Here is a 21,447-nt window from a genome sequence, read left to right as displayed (position 1 = left end):
CCATTTGAGGATGTCCCACAGATGCTCAATAGGGTTTAGATCTGGAGACATGCTTGGCCAGTCCATCACCTTTACCCTTTAGCAAGGCAGTGGTCATCTTGGAGGTGTGTTTGGGGTAGTTATCTTGTTGGAATACTGCCCTGCGGCCTAGTCTCTGCTTCAGTATGTCACAGTACATGTTGGCATTCATAATTCCCTCAATGAAAGCTCCCCATTTCTGGCAGCACTCATGCAGCTCCAGATCATGACACTCCCACCACCATGCTTGACTGTAGGAAAGACACACTTCTCTTTGTACTCCTCACCTGGTTGCCTCCACACACACTTGACACCATCTTAACCGAATAAGTTTATCTTGGTCTCATCAGACCACTGGACATGGTTCCAGTAATCCTGAAGCTTGTCTTCAGCAAACTGTTTGCGGGCTTTCTTGTGCATCATCTTTAGAAGAGGCCTTCTTCTGGGACAACAACCATGCAGACCAATTTGATGCAGTGTGCGGCATATGGTCTGAGCACTGACTGGCTGACCCCTTCAACCTCTGCAGCAATGCTGGCAGCACTCATACATCTATTTCCCAAGCACAACCTCTGGATATGACTGTGGGCACGAGCACTCAACTTCTTTGGTCGACCATGGCGAGGCCTGTTCTGAGTGGAACCTGTCCTGTTAAACTGCTGTATGGTCTTGGCCACCGTGCTGCAGCTCAGTTTCAGGGTCTTGGCAATCTTCTTATAGCCTACGCCATCTTTATGTAGAGCAACAATTCTTTTTTTCACATCCTCAGAGAGTTATTTGCCATGAGGTGCCATGTTGAACTTCCAGTGACCAGTATCAGCGAGTGAGAGCGATAACACCAAATTTAACACACCTACTCCCCATTCACACCTGAGACCTTGTAACACTAACAAGTCACATGGCACCGGGGAGAGAAAATGGCTAATTGGGCCCAATTTGGACATTTTCACTTAGGGGTGTACTCACTTTTGTGGCCAGCGGTTTAGACATTAATGGCTGTGTGTTGTTATTTTGAGGGGACAGTAAATTTACACTGTTATACAAGCTGTACACTCACTTCTTTACATTCTAGCAAAGTGTCATTTCTTCCGTGTTGTCACATGAAAAGATATAATAACATATTTACAAAAATGTGAGGGGTGTACTCACTTCTGTGAGATACTGTGTGTGTGTGTGTGTGTGTATATATATATATTTATATTTATAAAAAAAAAAACTTGAATACCAACTATTTATCTTTCACTCTATTTGATCTATCGAGTTACTGAAGTAAGTTTTATTTTTAATTTTATTTATATAGTTCACTTAAACTAGAAGCTATTTTTAAGGTCTAAATGTTAAATTGATAGCTCTCAATTATACTGCAATGTTGAATGGCTATAGTCAATGGTAAAATATTAGGTAAAACATTCATAGAGACATCAGTTGGTATTGATACTTGCCTTCAGTCATAAAAAAAAGATGGCATTAAACAAAAATTAAAAATATACTTTGTTGTTTCTGCATTCATTTGAAGATTGAATGAGAAACTATTGCAGTATAAAAGTATAATTAAAAACTTTAATGTTAGGTGGGATTAATCGCGATTAATTTCGGAAAACAATTTGCGATTTAATTAGTTAATATTTTTTTAATCGATTGACAGCACTAATTATAACATTTTTGTTTTGTTAATAAATTTTTTTTTTTTTAACTAGAAGTGCTTTTAATACTATTATTATTATATTTTTTATAATTATATGTAACTGGTCACACTATGTGCAGTGTGAGCGCCAAACGAAATCTCTAGGTGCTCTCGTGACTACCAGAATAAAAAAAAAACAATTGTGCACCCCTCAATATAACCTATTTTTCAACGGCATTCAGTTTAGGATTTGACTGTTTTATTCATAGGTTAAGTAGGCTATTATAAATAGATTGCATATGAAGACTACTTCTTCTTCTCGGGGTTTGTTAGACTAGTCAATTAGTTGGTTGTTATACAATGTAATCAGTCGAGGCACACAACCCTACTTTGTAATCCTTTATCAAATGCAATAACTTTTTCAGCTGCCACTTGGACAAAAGCACATCACATTACAGAAGTAAAATGGGTTGTTGAAATGTTTTATGTTGACTTTAAGACCAGACTTCTCTTTGCTCTAATTTAATGATACTTGTCATTGTAACTTTATCCTCATTTGTGTTTTCAGAGGAGATGGCCACCTATCTACGCTACGTCCGGCGGTTGGATTTCTTTGAGAAGCCAGATTACGAATACTTGCGGACCTTGTTTACCGAGTTGTTTGAACGAAAAGGATATACCTTTGATTACTCATATGACTGGGTTGGCAGACCGATTGTGAGTCAACATGTTGTCTTTACTGCCTAGAGCAGTCTCTGCAACACAGTATAATTGTGTTGTCTATATTTGCTCAGACATAGAGCTAGCTCACCTTGGAACTAATGTTCTCTGTGTTTTGGTTTGTCTTTCTCAGCCCACACCGGTGGGGTCGGTCCACGTGGACTCAGGGGCATCTGCCATCACGCGTGAGAGCCACGCACACAGAGACAGACCCTCCCAGCACCAGCCCTTAAGGAATCAGGTAATCTTCCGCTGCTCATTAAGGATGCTTAAGATTGGTGAACCTTGTCTTTATTAAATAAATGCCCTATGTTCACGTTTCTGTCCACACACCGATTTATTAAAGGTAGATAATATTTCCCCTGAACCAAATGGGTGAATCTCACAAAACAAGTCTGGGTCATATTTCACCTTAAGATCACAAGAAAGTAATAAGAAATTATACTAAGGTTGATGTAGAATTGTTGATGGTTTTCTTAAGGAAATTAATACTTTTATTCAGCAAGGTCACATTAACATAAAAATGACAGTAAACATTTTTGCATTGTTTTCAAAAGATTGCTATTTCAAATAGTATTAACAGGTTTATATATATATATATATATATATATATATATATATATATTAAGCAGCACAACTATTTTAAACTAATAATAAATCAGTATATTTCAGAATCATGTGCAGCTGAAAACTGGAATAAAGTCTAAAAAAATCAGCGTTGCCACCTCCTGCATAAATTGCATTTTAAAATATATTAAATTAGATTACAATTCTTTTTAATTGTAATAATATTTCACAATACTATTATAATTTAAACGGTTGTGTTATGTGATTTAAATAAGTGTTTTGTTTTTATTTTTATTGTCATGCAAAGTTTAGGACAGTAATGAGAATCACCTTTGAGAAAAGTGGAAATTATCGAAAAATTAGTTTATTTATACATGCTTTTTTTCCTGGTAAAGGTCCTTGCTAGATCACAATACAAAAAAATGTAGAAATTAGATTTTAGATTTTTAGTTTTGATTTAATTTTGGAGTGAAATAATGGCCTAGACATGTTTTCATCACATCTGCTGAAGAATTCTAAACAGCTGGTGGAGGTGGAGTTGATTTTAGAGGGTTTCTGCAGCACTACATGAAGCTTTAAACAAAATCATTAGACTCGCCAACTCAGCAACTGACTGCTACAACATGCACTGCTTTAGCACATCATGGCTCAGAGTGCATGCTGGGAATAGAAGTTCCTAAAACTATATATTTCCAAGTATATATGTCACTGGAGACTATTTTGATATTGATTCATTTGCCAGTTTGTGCTTTTTCTGGCTTTCTCTTACGTTTGCAAGAGCAAATCCGCTTTGCACATCTCACAAACTTGCCCTGTATCAAACTCATCTGCTGAAGCGAAAGTTTAATTTTGGTTCATAAAAGATTTTCACAAGTTTTTGAATTTGGGTTGCACTCAAATTAGTGCTTATAGTTCAAGGTTAAAAGATTTAAGTCAACAAAAAATGTTTTCCTTTTTGTTACATGAATAAAGGTGCTTTTGCAAAGACAGGGTGAGGGTGAGATAATGAAGTGATGACTACCTTCATTTTTGCCTAATCTGTTCTTTTAAGACATCTTGACATCATATGTCTAAGGTGTTTCCAGTGACTTGAATTGACGTGTAGATCTGTATTCTTATGATTCTTGTGAGGGAAGAGGAGTGCAGATATATTTAGAAATCCTTGGCTGAAAGACACAAGGGGCCTGTAAACTGCCTCATCCTCAATTTGGTGGAGGTTTTGGTGTTTAGTGAGTCTGTTTAGAGGGCATCGCAACATTAATTGGGGCACATCAACACCTATTCAAAGAAGCACAAATTTTCACCACAAAAGTCTTTAGATTTAAACAGTTCTTTTCTATAGACTTGCTGATAAGAGATGGGGTACAACAGGTCTAAAGGTGCACTGGGGTAAAAGGCACATTTTATTTTATTATCATTTAATGCCAAATATATTTGGCTGATCCTTGATGTGATCACAGACACCAACCCAAATTTGATCTGTTTTATAAGATAAGACAAAGCTCGTGGTAACGATTTTCAATTTTCAAGATAATTAATTCAAAGGTTTTTCAATAACTTAACTATATGGAAAAAGTATGTTTTTTGAAGGGATAGTTCACTCATATTTTGCCAAACCTGTATGAATTTCTTTCTTCTGTTAAACACTATGTTTTAAAGAATCTGGTTGGTGTCTTTTATTAAGTTGGGTGACCACCTTATATTTATAATGAAACCATCATATTTAATATCATTATATATCATTTATATAAATATCATACTTATTGTTGTAAAGCCATATTAAATTATTATGGGATTATTTTTAACATTTTAATGTTTTAATGACATTAATTGAACAGAATAAGCTGAAAATAGTACAAACTTTTGCAGTGATTTTGAACAAGTATTAACTTTAGATAAAGTCGATGAAGTATTTGTATCATTACTGAGCACCTTTTGCCCTCCTTGCCACCTCATAAATTTATAGGATTTTTAAACCAAATGACTTTTTTGATTTATTTTCCACATAATGTGTTGCTCCGTTAATGCTTAATAAAAGCATATTCACTTATAGACAGAATATTTGGACTTAGGTTTACTCCAACAGCCCAAAGAGAATTTGGCACTCCAGGACCGACGTTGCCTACCCCTGACCAACACAAGGCAGGAATGGGCTACAAGACCATCGCCAAGCAGCTTGGTGAGAAGTTGACAACAGTTGGTGCGATTATTTGCAAATGGAAGAAACACAAAATAACTGTCAATCTCCCTCGGTCTGGGGCTCCATGCAAGATCTCACCTTGTGGAGTTTCAATGATCATGAGAACGGTGAGGAATCAGCCCAGAACTACACGGGAGGATCTTGTCAATGATCTCAAGGCAGCTGAGCAGACCATAGTCACCAAGAAAACAAATGGTAACACACTGCGCCTTGAAGGACTGAAATCCTGCAGCGCCCGCAAGGTCCCCCTGCTGAAGAAAGCATATGTACAGGCCCGTCTGAAGTTTGCCAATGATTCAGAGGAGAACTAGGTGAAAGTATTGTGGTTAGATGAGACCAAAATCGAGCTCTTTGGCATCAACACAACTCGCCGTGTTTGGAGGAGGAATGCTGCCTATGACCCAGAGAACACCATCCCCACCGTCAAACATGGAGGTGGAAACATTATGCTTTGGGGGTGTTTTTCTGCTAAGGGGACAGGACAACTTCACCGCATCAAATGGACGATGGACGGGGGCCATATACCGTCAGGGCCAGGGCATTGAAGCCAACCAGGACATTGAAAATGGGTCGTGGATGGGTATTCCAGCATGACAATGACCTAAAACACACGGCCAAGGCAACAAAGGAGTGGCTCAAGAAGAAGCGCATTAAGGTCCTGGAGTGGCCTAGCCAGTTTCCAGACCTTTAATCCTATAAAAAATCTGTGGAGGGAGCTGAAGGTTCGATTTGAAGGCTCGAAACCTTAATGACTTGGAGAGGATCTGCAAAGAGGAGTGGGACAAAATCCAAACCAGAATCAAAATCCAAAATCAAAACCTAGCCATGCAGTCTGCATTTACAAACAATATTGAGGAAAAAAACAAGCATCATTCCGAAGAGTTCAGTGAATTCAAGCATGGTAATGTGACAAGATACCACCTTTGCAATAATTCAGAATGTGAAATTTCATCCCTGCTAGATATTCCACTGTCAAGTGCAAGTTGGTGCTTTTATGCCAGGAGAACGTAACCTGCCGGACTGCATTATGCCAACTGTAAAGTTTGGTGGAGACTGAATTGGCATATGGGGCTGATTTTCAGGGGTTGGGCTGGGACTCTTACATTTAGTGAAGGGAAACCTTTACGCTTCAGTATACCAAGACATTTTGGACAGTGCTTTCCTATTTTATCATGACTGTGCAAAGAATCTGACTGGCGCTCACAGTGCCCTCACCTTAACCCTGATCGAACATCCTTGGGATGAAGTGGAACAGAGATTGCGAGCCAGACTTTCTCGTCCAACATTAGTGCCTGACCTCACAAATACTCTACTGGATGAATTGGCAAAAATTCCCACTGAAATACTCCAAGATATTGTGAAAAGGCTTTCCAGTAGAGCGGAAGCTATTATTACAAAAGGGACCCAATTCCATAGTGATGTCTATGTATTTAGAATCCTATGTCATTAAGGTCACTGTTGATGTAATGGTCAGGTGTCCTAATACTTTTGTCCATATAGTGTATATTTTCTCTGAAGGTCATACACTGTGTGAGTAGTGAACACACATTTTCCTGAAGATGTGTCTTTAACCCCATTGTACCTTACGTTTTTGGTCGTGTGTCTAGAACCAGTGTTCCAGATATGCATAGAACTTTTCACAATATATATAGATTGGTTTTAATTTAAATATTTGTTTCCTAATATCCATGATCATTTAGGATACAATAGATTAGGACTCTAACTTCTAAAAAAAATATCCTCTTAAACTGAATAATCAATAAACATAACTTTTACGTTACTTCAATCCTGACACTAAATGCAAAAGTAATTAAGTGAATTCAGCACGTGTCCACCTCAAAACACTTTCACATTCACACTAGTGATTCACCAGGAGTGTGTCCTGAAACTGTATACTGCACACTGCAATTTCAGAAATTGAATTTGGATTTTTTTGTATGTTTGTCCTTGTGTTACTTGTCTGACTCAGAATGTGTTGAGCTTTCTGTTAATGCCATCTCGCCCACTTATAAATAATAGAATATGAGCCATCATGTTGAATTTAATGCAAAACGTAACTGTAGATATTTTTTTTTCGGTCTCTTAAAGGGACAGTTCACCAAAATGAAAATTACACCATGATTTACTCACCATCAAGCCATCCTGTGTATATGATTTTACTCTTTCAAATGAATATAGTCGTAATTATAATAAAAAAATGACCTGGCTCTTCCAAGCTTTATAATGGCAGTGAATTGTGAATAAGATTTTGAAGCCCAAGTAAGTGCACCCATCCATCATAAAAAGTACTCCACATGTCTCCGGGGGGTTAATAAAGGCCTTCTGATTTGAATCAATATGTTTTGTGTAAGAAAAATTTCAACTTTGTTATCTCTAGCTTCCGCTAACTGTTGTACGTGTACACGAGAGAGTGGTGTTCTAAAGGCCGGGACAAAGACCAAGCAGACTTCAAAGAACTAGCGGCGACAAAAGCCGACGGTGTTGTCGCCTCGCGTTGGCAGCGTCAGACCAAAAAGCTGCGCTCGAACACACTTCACAGACAACAGCCGACAGCAAACTAACATGTACGTTCACCGCATGCGTGAGAGGAATTAACTCAGAGTTCTCCCTCTCGCCGACGGCCCCGATGCCAATTCAACATGTTGAATCGGGCAAACTGCCGCCGACATGGTTGCCCGACGAGAGCTGACGAGTGGAACACACCAAACAAACCAACCCGACCGTCACTTGGGCCGACCGTCGGCTTGTTGTGTCCCGGCCTTAACAGAAGACATAGGATGTAGTGTAAGCCCCAGTGAGAATATGCTAGTCCCGTGAGAACCAAGCAAAGGAAAACCTGTCTCCTCTTGGCTTATATTGAAATCCTCCTACAATTTTCTTTACATATCCTCATTTTGTACTTCTAATCTGTGAACAGTGTTTTGTTTTGCTCTCTCCTCTGTGCTTCTGCGTTTGGCACTTCTCACCAGAGTTTACGCTGGAACAGAGAGAACATGTGTATGACAGTTAGCAGAAGCCAGAGATTAGGGTTTCTAATGGATGCACTTTTTGCGGCTTCAGAATCTTGACCACCATTCACTCCCATTATAAAGCTTGGAAGAGCCAGGACATTTTTTTTTATGTAACTCTGATTGTATTCATCTGAAAAAAGAAAGTCACATACGCCTAGTATGGCTTGAGGGCGAGAAAATCATGGGGTAATTTTCAGTTTTGGGTGAACTAATAAATTATGCTGTTAGATATTCCAGTCAGAACTCCGTGTTGGATGCCAGATTTGCTACATGTAGTGTCCACTTGGCATTCTACAGCTTTCAGAAAGTTTCTCTTCAGTTTCTTCAGTTTTCAGTTTTAATGTCTCCTTGTGATTATTTTGTGGTGTTTGCTTCTTGGTTTGATTGGACGACTGGTCCACAGTCACTAATGCCGTTTCCTGGCTTTGACTGGCTCTTTTTGTTTCTTGTTGATTTCCATTCCTGCATTGTGCTGCATGCCACCTGGCCTCACTCCGCCCGCTCTCGCTCACTCACCACACCTCCCCCTTCCTGCGCCTCCTCCCGCACCTCCTCCATCCGCGCAGACGGCCATCTCCGACCGCAGAGGAGCTTGGGAGGTACAGCCCAACCGCCAGACAAACTCCTCCTACCTGACCTCGCACCTGGCGGCGGACAGGCACGGAGGCTCAGTGCAGGTACTGCTTCACCCCTCGCTCGACTCCTCCTCCGGTGTGCGCTCATGTCTACGGCCATCTGCAGCAGCACGCCCCACCTGCTCTAGAACACTTCCTCTATGGGTTCCCCTGTTTTGCAATTCTTGTTCTTATTACAAAAATCTATTAGGAAAATAGAAATGCTGTGTTTCATTCAAAGTGTGAAAGTGTTTGAATGTGGGATGTTCCAACCTTAATATTTCTGAATTCTAACCATATAGTATTCCATTGTCCAAGTTGGAAGAGCATTGTCAAGTGGCATTCTATTGGAATTTTCCAAGTAGGAGGTTGGAAATGTGACATTTTCATATTCTATCACTTTTCTGAGTGTGAGGGTGTAAATTCCAACTTTCTGAATTGAATGAAACGCAGCATATGTCACGCAGAGGCTGAGCTTATTTGTAACCCATTGTGGTAATTTGGTACAGTTGACATTAGGACCTAGTATCGCCAGCTTTCGCACTCTAGTACACAAAGCATAATTCAATGCATGTATTTGATTGAGACGGTGACACATGCAGATTCACCACCTTGCGCTGCTTGCAACTCTTCATCCAGTAGGTGCCTCAGAAGTGACTGAGAAAGGCTGTTGACAGTCCTAGAGTTTATTTAGATGGCTTCTTTATTGAACTGAGGGAAATTCTATAATGTATAAAGATATATTAGATGGAAAAAATTAATAAACCAAATGGTATTACATTAAGTGTGACTTAAGAGTGAAAAGACTTTTTGGGGCTACTGTATGAAAGTGTTATTTTACGATCAATAATAGTTTTTGTTAATATTTTGACTTAGGTTTTATTTTTTGTCTTTTTTTTTAGTTTTCACTTTGATTTTAATTAACGTTTTAGTGTGTGCATATAAGATATTTTAAGATATGGTGTAGACAAGCAGAATTTGTAGGTTTTTTCCCTCTCAATTCTGTACATTAGTGGATCTGGTGAGACTCAGACAACTAAAATAATAGAACATTGGCATTTTAAATAATAGCATGAACATCAATATGGCTACTTTTTTATTATTATTATTTATTAGATTGCTATCACCAGTCAAAGTATTTGTCCAAGTGTTTTTAAATATTCCAGGTGAAACTAAATTTGAATAATTTACATACAATGAGAAAACACACCGCAATACAATAAGTAGCCCTATAGATTTAAGATGTGTTCTGTGAAAATCAATTATCTTTTTATAAACTTGAAATTGAAATAATTTTCAGTTGGTAATAAAGTTAAGGTTGTATTTAACAAGGAATATTTTGACCTTTCATAAACACGTATGGTAGTAAATAATTTTCCTCAGTTACTGCCTTCCAGTAGTTAAACATAAAGTTCTTTAAAGAGCTTCTGTAGACGGAACTATCTAATTAAAATAACATTCTTGCACTGAGGCCACCCAATAATTTGATTTTATTTGAATTCATTCTTTTCTGCCACAGGTGGTGAGCTCAACCAATGGTGAACTGAATGCAGACGAGCCGCTGGCGGCCCACTCGAATGCACCGATCACAGCGCAGGCAGAAGTGGAGGTGGTGGATGAGGCGAAGTATGTGCACATGGCTTCTCACAGGTTTCTGTTGTCTATGCCTTGTCTAACTGGCACAAGCTGTCCAAGCACTTTGGTTCTTCACATGATTTCACCCCTGCCCTCTCTGATCCATTCCCATCTGCTCCCCTGTAGTGCTCTGTGGACCCAAAGTGTTTAATGGAGCATTATATTAGATAAAAGGATCTATTTCTTATTTGCACTTTTCAGTTTTGAATGAAATATGAATGCTACCATTCAAAAGTTTGGAATAATTTTGATTTTTTTTTTTTTGAAAGTTAGACTATTATGCTCATTTTGCCATCATTGGAATAAAATACATTTAAATATATATATTAAAATAGAAAACTGTTCTTTTTAATTGTAATATTTTATATTAATATTTTAATACTGTATTTCTGATCAAATAAATGCAGCCTTGGTGATCATAAGAGACTTATTTAAAAAACATAAAAAATGTATATATATTTATAAAAATGTTTATAATTCCAAACTTTTGACTGGTAGTTTATATTTTTAAAGATAGTATTTTGAAAGACAACTTTAGTTTCCTATTCTTCTAAAGCCCCTGATGTGCATTTGAGTTTGTCATATAAAACGTCCTGTCTGATATCATTTTAAACGCTTATTCTTGTAGTTCTTTGATATCTTAAAAAGCCCTATGTCTTTGATTTATTGATGCACAGGCTTGAAAGTGGCACAGACATCAGCTGCCTTTATCAATTTACAGGATTGCACAAACACACAAGGTCGCCATGGTTATTACACAGCATTAATGCTCACCAGAGGTCTTTCTTCTAATTCTCTCTGATCTCTTTCTTCTTTGCATTTCCTTGTTTCTTGAATATAGCAACCTGTAGACTGCTTTATCATAGTTCCGTATCCTTATTTAAAGATTCAGCCTGTAATGTTAGAACACTGCTACTTGAGCTATAGTAGCAGCTTCTACTTTATATAAGATTACATTAAAAGGAGAGTTCATCCAAAAACGAGAATCATCATGCAGAATTCTCACAATCATCAGATGGCTTCACACTATTAGTGTTTGGCATCTGTTTTATGCCCCATGCTTAGCTCGTGACTGTGTCTTCCAACTAGATGCCAAGTCATGGATTGTTTTGCTTTGCATAGAGGTAGAGGAGCAAATGCGACAATATGTTTTTTTTTTTTTATCTTTATTTTATTTATTTTTGTATATTTAATATTTTTTTTATTATTATTAGATCTTACAGTAAACATCATGAGAGAGCATAGGTACAACAAATCTTATTCCATTTTCTAAGAACACGCGCATTAAAATTAATGCCATTTAAAAATGGCACTTTTCCAGTGACAGGCATTCAGTTGGTTATATAGTTAAAACAAATCTTTAAACCACATATATGGTGTTCAAAAACATGTCTCTGAATCTTGTGAGCTTTAAAATATTAAAAGTTTGTAGCTGATATTGGAGCTGAATAACCCAGAATGTAAGAACACTTCTAATTTCTATATCTCATGTATATATATTATCATTACTGAGTGGCACATTTAAAATATTTTATAAACATAGCTTTGATTTAAAATTCTGATTTGGAGGAGCTGCATTTGAAGCTGTAAAACAGTCCAAACCTGTTGAATGCTGCATTAAAGGGTGAATGTCCAGGTCACAAAGTCAGAAATGATATTTTCCTACTTTACTATACTTAAACACATTGCTTAATAATGTATTGTGTGTGTGTGGCTGCCACTCAAAAGTTTGGGATTAGTATGATTTTTTTTTTAAATGTTTTTTAAGAGAGTCTCTTCTGATAATCAAGGCTGTATTAATTCGATCAAAAATACAGAAAAAGAAACATTAATATTACCTTATTGCATAAAATCTTATTGCAATTTCTGATATTGGTTTCCTATTTTAATATACTTTAAAACAGAATTTATTTCTGTGACACAGTGCTGAATTTTCAGTCTCCAGTGTCACATGGTCCTTCAGAAGTCATTCTAATATTCTGATTTATTATCAGTGTTGAAACTGTTGTGCTGTTTGTTTTTTGGAACATGTGATATTTACATTTAAAGCCATTAACGGCCAATTCCGACATTGGTCTGATAAAATTGTGCATCCCTAAATATAAATATATATATATATATATATATATATATATATATATATATATATATATATATATATATATATATATATATATATATATATATATATTGCAGTGCAATTGTGTGTATTTTCATGACAATTAAGCTTATTTTCCCTTATCCTTACTGTAAAGCACTCTAGAATAGTGTTTAAATTATAAAGTATTTTGCATCATCATGGTGGTATAAAACACTTTTAATTGTCAATAGTCAATTTTGCTAAAAATCAAAACAATTTTTATTTTTATATATTTAAATGTGACCTGGTTTTATTTTGATTTCTCTCTATTACATGAGGCTGCTTTTTGACAACTTTTGAACAACCTACTACAGCCTAATGAACTATATATAAGCCACTCAAGGCTGTGCCTACAGTGATTTTTAGACCATGGTTGATGGAATTTTAGGTTCTTGGCTTAATTTTTACAAAACAGTCATGTTTATGTTGTATTATATTCACTAGTAGAGCGGTGGGCTGGTGAGCTGAGGACGACACTACACTTCTCCAAACCCTTTCTGTTCCTTTTCTTCTCTACCCCTTTTTCTCCCATTCTTTTTTTTTTTTTTTTTACTGTTGTTTATCTGTTTTAGATTATTACAAACAGGGATACATAAAATACGTATTATGATATTACTTAATAAAAGGTGACCGTGAATTGAGCTGATGTTTTAGATCTACACTATCCGCTGAGTCTGTCTCTCTCTCTTTCTGTTTGTGTCTTCCTGTTGGTCTTTTGTCGCCGACATTAGGTTTGTCTCATCATCTCACCTCTGTGTAATAATCTCTGTCTTTTCTCTTTTCACACTCTTCTGTAGCTGCGTGAAAATGCTCAACCTGTGGTGAGTCCCTCTCTCCAGTCCACATCAAACCCAAGGGGAGTGGACCAGCCTAGACTGTGGCCATATAGATCGCGCTTACACCCAGATCTACTAACAGTTGTAGGCTAATGTAGCTGTTAATGGTCTGTGAGTTTGAAACAGAAAGAGGGAGGTCTGTTTGCTCAAAGTCTGATTTGAGAGGCTGAAATGCCTAAAGTTGAAAATTAAAGTTAAATAAAATAAAGTTGATTGGAGGTACACTGAGAAGTCTTTAATAGCCCAACTTTAGCTTATTTACAGAAACTAGGGATGCACCGATACTGGTATCGGGTATCGGGTCGATACTGAGCTCATGTACTCGTACTCGTATTCGTTAAAATGCCCCGATACTAAACGCCGATACCACGCATGTGATCAGTGCCATATTCAGACAAAGAAACACCAACAACAGAAAAACAGACAGCAGAATGTAGTTATTCGAGATTAAGGATGTCTAAAAATGTACATGCAATGAATATAATGTTAAACATTCAGTATTAATGCCTGTATAGCTGATGTGAGCAAGCTGATAAGCAAAACACGCTGAGTGGATCCAGCGCGCGGCGGCGCAGATCCGCGAGCTTGTCGAGTGAATATCCCTTTCTCACAGATATCACTGGAAAGTTTGTACTTCGGTCGGAAATGTCAAAAACGAGTAAGTAAAACAATGCACAAGTTACTTAACAGTAGGGAGAGAGATAGAGAGAGCGCGCGCGCACTTCTGTGGTGTGATCTTTATTGATGTTCGCTCAGCACGCATCATTTGAATTAAAACTAAATCGTAAATATATGACAACATATAGGGGCATTCATTCACTTTAAACATCATTTATTTTTAACCTTAAGCATTGAACACGAGTGAAACACAAGTGAAACTATCAGCCTGTGTGAAATGCGCTAGGCTGTTCTGTAATTGTTCCTTTCATCTGCTCCGGTACACATAAGTGCGCGCGCTGTGCGTGTTTTCCTTGCTTCATGCGTGTTTCTGCAATTATATGGCTTTGAAATCTAAATGTTTCAGATGAAAAAAAAAAATACAAATTCTATATCTGAAAATTATTGATTTATAACGAGTGGTTCCCTGCATAATTACAGCAAAAAGTGTGGTAACAGCACTGAGCCGCTGCAATGGAGCAGCTCTAATGCTATTTAAGATGATGTACCATAGAGCAAATAAATAAATAAGAAATTAACAGTGAAAGTAACAAAAAAATGTAAATTTACATTTTAATGGGCATAATTAAGTGTGAAAAATAACCGAAGGATATACAGTCAAACCAAAAATTATTCAGAGATCAGATATAATTTTATATTTGTTTTATTTTTTACTAGTGGGTGCAGGACACTATAGTTAATTTAAGTAACTGAGGATAGCAAAATAAAGTAAACTGTGACAAATTATACCCCAAAATTCTTCATACAGTGGACTACCAGTAAAATTGATACAAAAGTGAGACCAAAAATTATTCAGACCAAGTAATGGAAAAAATTGAAATTCAGGCTTTCATGAACCTGGTTGACAGCATGCCCAGGAGACTACAGGCTGCCATTAAGGCTAAGGGTGGCCCGACAAAGTATTGATAGTTGTGTAAATATTGTCATACCAACAGCTGTCTGAATAATTTTGATTGATTGATAGAAAGGTATTATCAAGCTAAATTTGTTCTGACACAGTTTAACTTGGAGTTCTTGTAATATTTTATTAGCATTTTCTAAACTATAGCGAATAAAATGTGAGAAATGTTGGTGTCTGAATAAATTTTGGTTTGACAGTATCTATTTGATAAATGAAGTTAATCAACTAACATTTTACATACTCATTTGTTTTCTTTACCCAATATTTAAAAAATGTAAAAATACAATAAAAATATCGGTATCGATACTCGGTATCGGCAAGTACCAAAAATTAAAGTATCGGTATCGGGCGAGTACTGGAAAAAGTGGTATCGGTGCATCCCTAACAGAAACCAAATCAAATGAGGTTGTAGAGGTTAAATGAACATACACAGTTCCTTACAGAAGTATGCAGACTCTTAACTAAATCTCAGATTTTATACCACAACATTATTATCTTAATTCTGTTTCATTTTTTTTGCAATTGCACAGCCATGAAGTTGTTTAGTAATAGCATGTTGCTTCACAATTTTGTTCGACAGTAATAATTATCACATATTAATTTGAACAAAAGCATCCTGAAATTATCTGAACAGTGTTTCAGATTATTTTATTGTTTATTTATTCAATTAAATTAAGTGCATGTTAATATATGTTTTTAATATGCTCAATAATATTGTTAGAAGGTCATAATCTCCCAGGCAAACAAAGTAAAACCCCTAACCCTATGTATTTAAATTTAGGAACTAATTTCTCACTGTTTGGCCGTTATTAATTGCTCAAGGCATGATTTAAAAAAAAAAAAAAAAAAAGGCAGACTTGGTTAAGGATCTGCATGTTTTTGTAGGACACTGTATATTCAGTATTTTCATTAAAAACCGCAGTGAACCTATACGATACTGTGTTTAGCTGCATCCATTAGAAACATGTTTAGTGAAGTCTATCACTTTTCAATGTGTCAGTCTGGAGCTGTTCTCTTCCACTGCATGTGCCTTGTTTTTCCTGACCCATTCTGTCGTGTTGTTGCTGTTTAACATTCTGTTGTTGATGATTTTAGCAAAACTTAAATGTCTTTAAATTTCCTTTTTTATTAACTTTGATCAGTTATTGTCCTTTTATATGTAGCATTTAGGTTGGTACGAATATGCTAATGCATTATCGACAGCGCTGACAATATGTAACCCACATACCTGCTTTATTTAAGATTTAAAAAGGCAGCTACATACTGACGGCGCATGTGTAGCTAGAGGGCAGATGCTTCATTATTAGGTTGGAATAATCAGCCGATTGCCTGCCATCACTAACCCTAACTTGTGTTTGTGTCCTCAGGTGCTGCTGTTTCTTCAAGAGGAAGAGGAAGAAGAACACTCAACGGCACAAATGAACCTCCGGTCTCTCTGCACAGTCCGTTCCTTTGGTTGTTTTTAGAGCGTTCAAATAAAGACATTTTACAAGACGACAACAGCGAGCCCTCCAAATGAGTTGGGGACCGATGTATGAAAACGAAGAGGCATGCACACGTTGTCTCTGTGGGGATTGTCTTTGTTTCGTTTCGTTTGTTTTCTTCCACATCTTAATTTAGGCAGCGACGGGCCTCATCCTCGGACTGTCTCTAGGATCTTCACGCAAAAACCTAAGGATCTCAAAGCACTGGAACAGCACTGCACTTCATTTGCTGTTTTTGCTTCTTTTTTCTTTCCCCTCGTCCTCGGTGGTGGACGTGCCGGGGAGGAAGTCTCTGAATGTGCCCTCTCGTCCTCATCCTCCGCGACAGGCACAGTTCTAGCCCTTTGTGTGACATAGAGGGAGGGAGAGAGACAAAGTCGCCCGTGCTGGAGCTCGAACCGCAGACCTTTTCCTCCCCTGAGCACCTCCCGGCCCACTTCCACTCCACACGAGGCGAGACGGTGGCTTTTTGATTTCACACTTAACCCTTTTTGAAATGTTTGTTTGTGTGTTTGTTGGCTGATTGTTGGTTCTCATGCTGCCAGGAAGTGGTCGAAGCCTTAGAATATGACTAGCAGATTTCTTCGTCGTATCTATCGGAGTGATTTAACATACATGGGCAAAGCGCAAAACAAATAACTGTCGTAATGATGCTAGCTGGCCTTTACACGTGAACTTTGTGAAAGTGTGACATAAGCAGCTGTTTCCAGTGGTAAGGATGGGCAGCGCTCGTCGCGCGCCTCAGTTCCACTGACTAGTATTTAAGCTGCTTGTTCTAAAGCACTCCTCCCACTTCAACCCACCAGCCAGTCATGCTGCTTTCTCCTCTTACGATATCGTACCGCTTTGACGTACAGCTGGCTGCTTTTCTAATGGCTGAGGTGACCAGTAAGACTTTTCTTCTGCGCTTTTGTATCTTTCTGTCCATATAGTCACTTATTATTCCCACGACCAGTTCCTAATAGATGTTGTTTTTTATGCCTGAAAACTGCTAATTCTTCAGGATGAGAATAACGTTTCATGTTCCAGAGGGGCTTGGAAAACACCTCAACTTGTTCATATTAAGCGAAAGATGCCGCAAATAATGTAATAATGGCCATTCAGCAGGCGTTTCCTTGTTTTAGTTGTTGTCGTGAGCTGGAACCTGGGAGGACGCAGACTGACGGTAGTGACCGCCACTGCGAAACATTTAATGCCTTAACATTACTCGGCAGATACCACCTGCAATAGGACATTATGAAACTCCTCCCATGCCTTCATACTGACCTGATACATGTCTCATTCCCTTTAGGAACCTCGCTCGACAGGGTTCGAATCAACAAAATCAAACACAAATCGGATTATGTGGCAGAATACGCCGGAAGACCCATTGAAACAGCCTGTTCGTAAACGCTATATATATAGTGGCCATACGCGTATTCTGAGACAGGGCAGCCCTTGACCTCTTGCATGAATGAGGCGGTCCTTTCCTGAGCACAATCCTTAAAACAGGAATTACGTAAAATGGGGGTATATGCGAAACGTTTACTGTAGTTCTGTTGTCGTCGTTTTTTTGTTTCTACTTCAGAGAATCGCTAATCTCAAGTCGTGATGTTGCCGTGCTAATTTTTTGGTTTCACCGTTCACTTATTCACAGCATTAAATCCATGTTTTTATTTTGTGATCTTTCTAATGTATAGTAAATGTGAATTAATGTAAGATAAATTATATAGCTATTATTTTATTTTGATCACCGTACAAAAGTTTAGAGAGAAGCCATAGGAGTGTGTGACTGCACTAAAGTTATCGTAGGCCCTTGTTTACTTCAGCCTGTGCGTTGCTGTATGCTACTGACCTCTGAACTCGTCTTTCATAAGTAACGGAGGTAAACGAGGCTGTTTGACGAATCTACCATGGCCATTATGTATTTTGGAAATCCTTCCTGAGGGCCTACAGATGGCATGCTTTGAATGTTCCTACAAAAGCAGTGGATAAATGAGCAAATCGATATGGCAAATGGGCACAGATTTCCACCTCTTAACTCATCAGTTGAGTAATCCAGCCATCTGTTTCCACTCGTTTGTATATGTAAATAGTAACTTGGTGAGCTCTCACTGACCCATTCCTTTTTTGGATTCACCTTGTGGAACGATTTCCACCGTGTAGGAACGAAAGTTGCGTTCAAATCTTGGGTTGGCGTTATAGAGGAGTCAACCAACCGTTTTTGCAAATGCGTAAAAAAACTTTCCATGCATTTCTGATGTGACGGTTATTTAATAGATATTCCTTATGCTTGTCCACTGTGATGCAAGTCACTTTGGGTCTAAATTATTCTGTGAAAAGTACTTGAATAATACTCTTGAAAAAATGTCTCGCACATGCGTCGAGGCTGCATTTTATTTAACGTTCTTCTCTTAACGATATGTATTACGTGCCTCGCTAGAGTTGGAAAACAGTTTAGTATTTCTGGATGTGCACTGCTTGCTATCGCCAGGTGCGTCTGGCTCTAAGGAGTATGATTTTGCAGGATTTAACCCCTTAATTCTTGTTGACTCTTCCGAAGTCAAAGTGGGAGGCCTTGGCTTGTTATGGAGCTGTTTGGAATTGTTTTTTGGAAATAAGTGGAATGTGAAATCGTTTAGCTTTGGATTAATGGATGAGAAAGCTAGTCCTACTTGCAGGTGTACTTTGGGATTATGAGCGGATGATAATTAAGGTGCCATCTGCTGGATAAAAATGACTTGTCCATGTGAACACTACACTGAAATCACACTCTTAATATGCTATTTGAAGTAGTTTGATGAGGGATGGCTAGAAATGAAGTTATTACTGGAATTTTGGATAATGCGATCATAAAGACTACTGGCTCTCTTGTCAACTGCAAGGTGATGACTATTTCAAACCATTTTTCATTTAATTTTCCCTTTTTTTTAAGATTGTACCATATGTTTTTGTACCTTTTTTGTAGGTTCTGTTTTAATAAAGATGGCCTTCCAAGTCCATTTGAGGTTTAAACATACAACAATTCCACGAAAGTGATTGATTCCCCAAAAGTCGAGTCGTTCAGGAAGCATTCTGGGTCCTTTGGAGAGGTGTTTGTGTACCATTCCATTTCCTTTGAATTGCCTTTGCTTTTGTATCACGGTTCTGGTCACTTTACTGTGCTGCAGATTTACATACAGAGAGGTAAATAGAGTTATTCTCCTAAAGTTGAAGTTAGTGACATTAATGCAGATTTTATGTGCATGGCTTTTGATTCCGAAAGCAATGGAAACTACTTGTAAATGGGGCACTGAAGAACATTGTGGGCATGAAGTTGATACACTGTTATTCCGTGGCTGCGTAATGCCTTAAACATGCTACTGCAAGTCTGACCCCTCTGTATGCTTGAGTTCAGCAGGTAAATGTCCACTGCGTACTATTTTGCCGCTGTATACTGTATTGCCCTTCCATTGTGTCTGCTACAGTCATAGCTTTTTTTCTCTCTGAAAAATGTAATCATTCCTGTCTCAAGGTTTTAGTTAATGTGGGAACTTGTTGAGCTTTTTTTCTTTTCTTTTTTCTAAATGAACAGTCCGATCTGGTTAACTGCTCATTTTTAATGACCTCGGGATGATTATATTACAGGAGTCTGGTAGAAAAGCACTGCAATATTTGAATTCTCTTTTTCACGTTTTTTTTTTGTAGTGTTTCTTTCAGTAAGGATGTTTCTGTACTTCGAACATATTAAAAACTGAATTGTACAGTACTGCAAGAGTCATTCTCTTGTTCTGGTCATACTTACAGAGATACTTTAAATTTCATTGTATTATGAATTTATTGTGTTGAAATATGAATGTTGCTTAAATGTATTTCAATGATTTTGCTTTATCAAGGGCTTCAACTGTGATGGACCCGTTTTGTTTTCTCCTCCTCTCTCTCTAAATATATTTTGTTTTTTTTTAAATTGCAGAAAGATTAAGGCCTTAATCTTAATCTTATTTAAAATGCCTATTTTCCTGAGGAGTCATAAAATTCCATACATAACCTTTCAAATTAAATTTTTATTCCCTCCACTCTTAAAGGGAAACTCAAGTTTGCACCCTTTTTTATGTAAAATAAAAGAAAATGTCTCTTAACCTCTGAGTGAGAGTATGTCTTTTTTAGAGGTTATTTGTGGCCTGAAAAATTGTGGATTACGAGTTCAGTCTGTTAATTAATTACAGGTACACAAACATAATGTACACTGCAGATTGCTCTTTTTTTTTAGTAATTAATAGCATGCAAAAGGAGGACATTGGTTCTGGGAGTTGTTTGTCTGAATACATTTTTAAATATATTTTGTTCAAGGTCTTCAAGTTAAGATGGGGGAAGAAGCCCCCTAAAGAACAATGTCCATATACTGATAAACTAACACATTTACATATGAGTTTGTAGAGGTTTATTATGTGTCACCCAACAGATTATTATAGGAGTCAAATAGAAACAATTTAGTTATAATGGCATAAAAATGAAAATTATGAGAGTGTGTCAACTTGCCCCACCATTAGGGCAAAATGACCCTCTACCTGACCCCAGGGGCATCTTGGCCCACCTGTCATCTGACATTAGATCATTTTATCTACAGACCAAATTAATCCTAATAATTTTATTTGGGGGAAATCTAACTAAATTGGTAAAACTGTGCATCTTGGCAATGTGATTTGAAAACAATTACTAAAATTGAATGTTTCATAATGACAAAGTTCAGAAGCATGGTTTCAGAGAGAGGTATCTGAAAGGTAATTACCTTCAACACCTTTAAACCTGAAAACATATCGCAATAGTTACCAATGCAGTTAGACTGAAATATTCCACTCCGTTTTAGGCTGTGGTGACTTGAGAAGTTTACAGTATTGTTCTCAGGCTGAAGAATTATTAAAGAACAACAATGTAAAAAAAAAAAAAGGACGTTTACACTAGGGATGCACCAAAATGAAAATTCTTGGCTGAATACCGAACACGGTTTGTCGCATTTTTACCCCAATGTAGGCCTATTTTGCCGTTTTTTCACCATTGCAT

At 37.4% G+C, this 21,447-nt stretch overlaps 1 protein-coding gene across 3 annotated transcripts in view; it reads left to right on the top strand.

Moving 5' to 3' along the window:
• The window catches only part of LOC306875979 (casein kinase I-like), a 60,305-nt gene extending 39,776 nt beyond the window's left edge, over window positions 1-20,529 (top strand). Inside the window, exons 9-14 of one of the 3 annotated variants that reach the window (XM_079426847.1) lie at window positions 2,211-2,359; window positions 2,496-2,603; window positions 8,707-8,817; window positions 10,274-10,380; window positions 13,327-13,350; window positions 16,312-20,518. In XM_079426847.1, coding sequence (XP_079282973.1) covers window positions 2,211-2,359; window positions 2,496-2,603; window positions 8,707-8,817; window positions 10,274-10,380; window positions 13,327-13,350; window positions 16,312-16,366 — 554 coding nt within the window. In that variant the 3' untranslated portion in view covers window positions 16,367-20,518. Of the gene's footprint in view, window positions 1-2,210; window positions 2,360-2,495; window positions 2,604-8,706; window positions 8,818-10,273; window positions 10,381-13,326; window positions 13,351-16,311 lie in introns of all 3 variants that reach the window. The other 2 variants (XM_079426848.1, XM_079426849.1) reach the window with 2 other exon arrangements.
• Window positions 20,530-21,447: the final 918 nt, after the last annotated feature.

This window comes from Barbus barbus (genome assembly GCF_936440315.1).
Source record: "Barbus barbus genome assembly, chromosome: 1".
Classification (NCBI taxonomy): Eukaryota; Metazoa; Chordata; class Actinopteri; order Cypriniformes; family Cyprinidae; genus Barbus; species Barbus barbus.
This window is presented reverse-complemented; position numbering and strand designations above follow the sequence as displayed.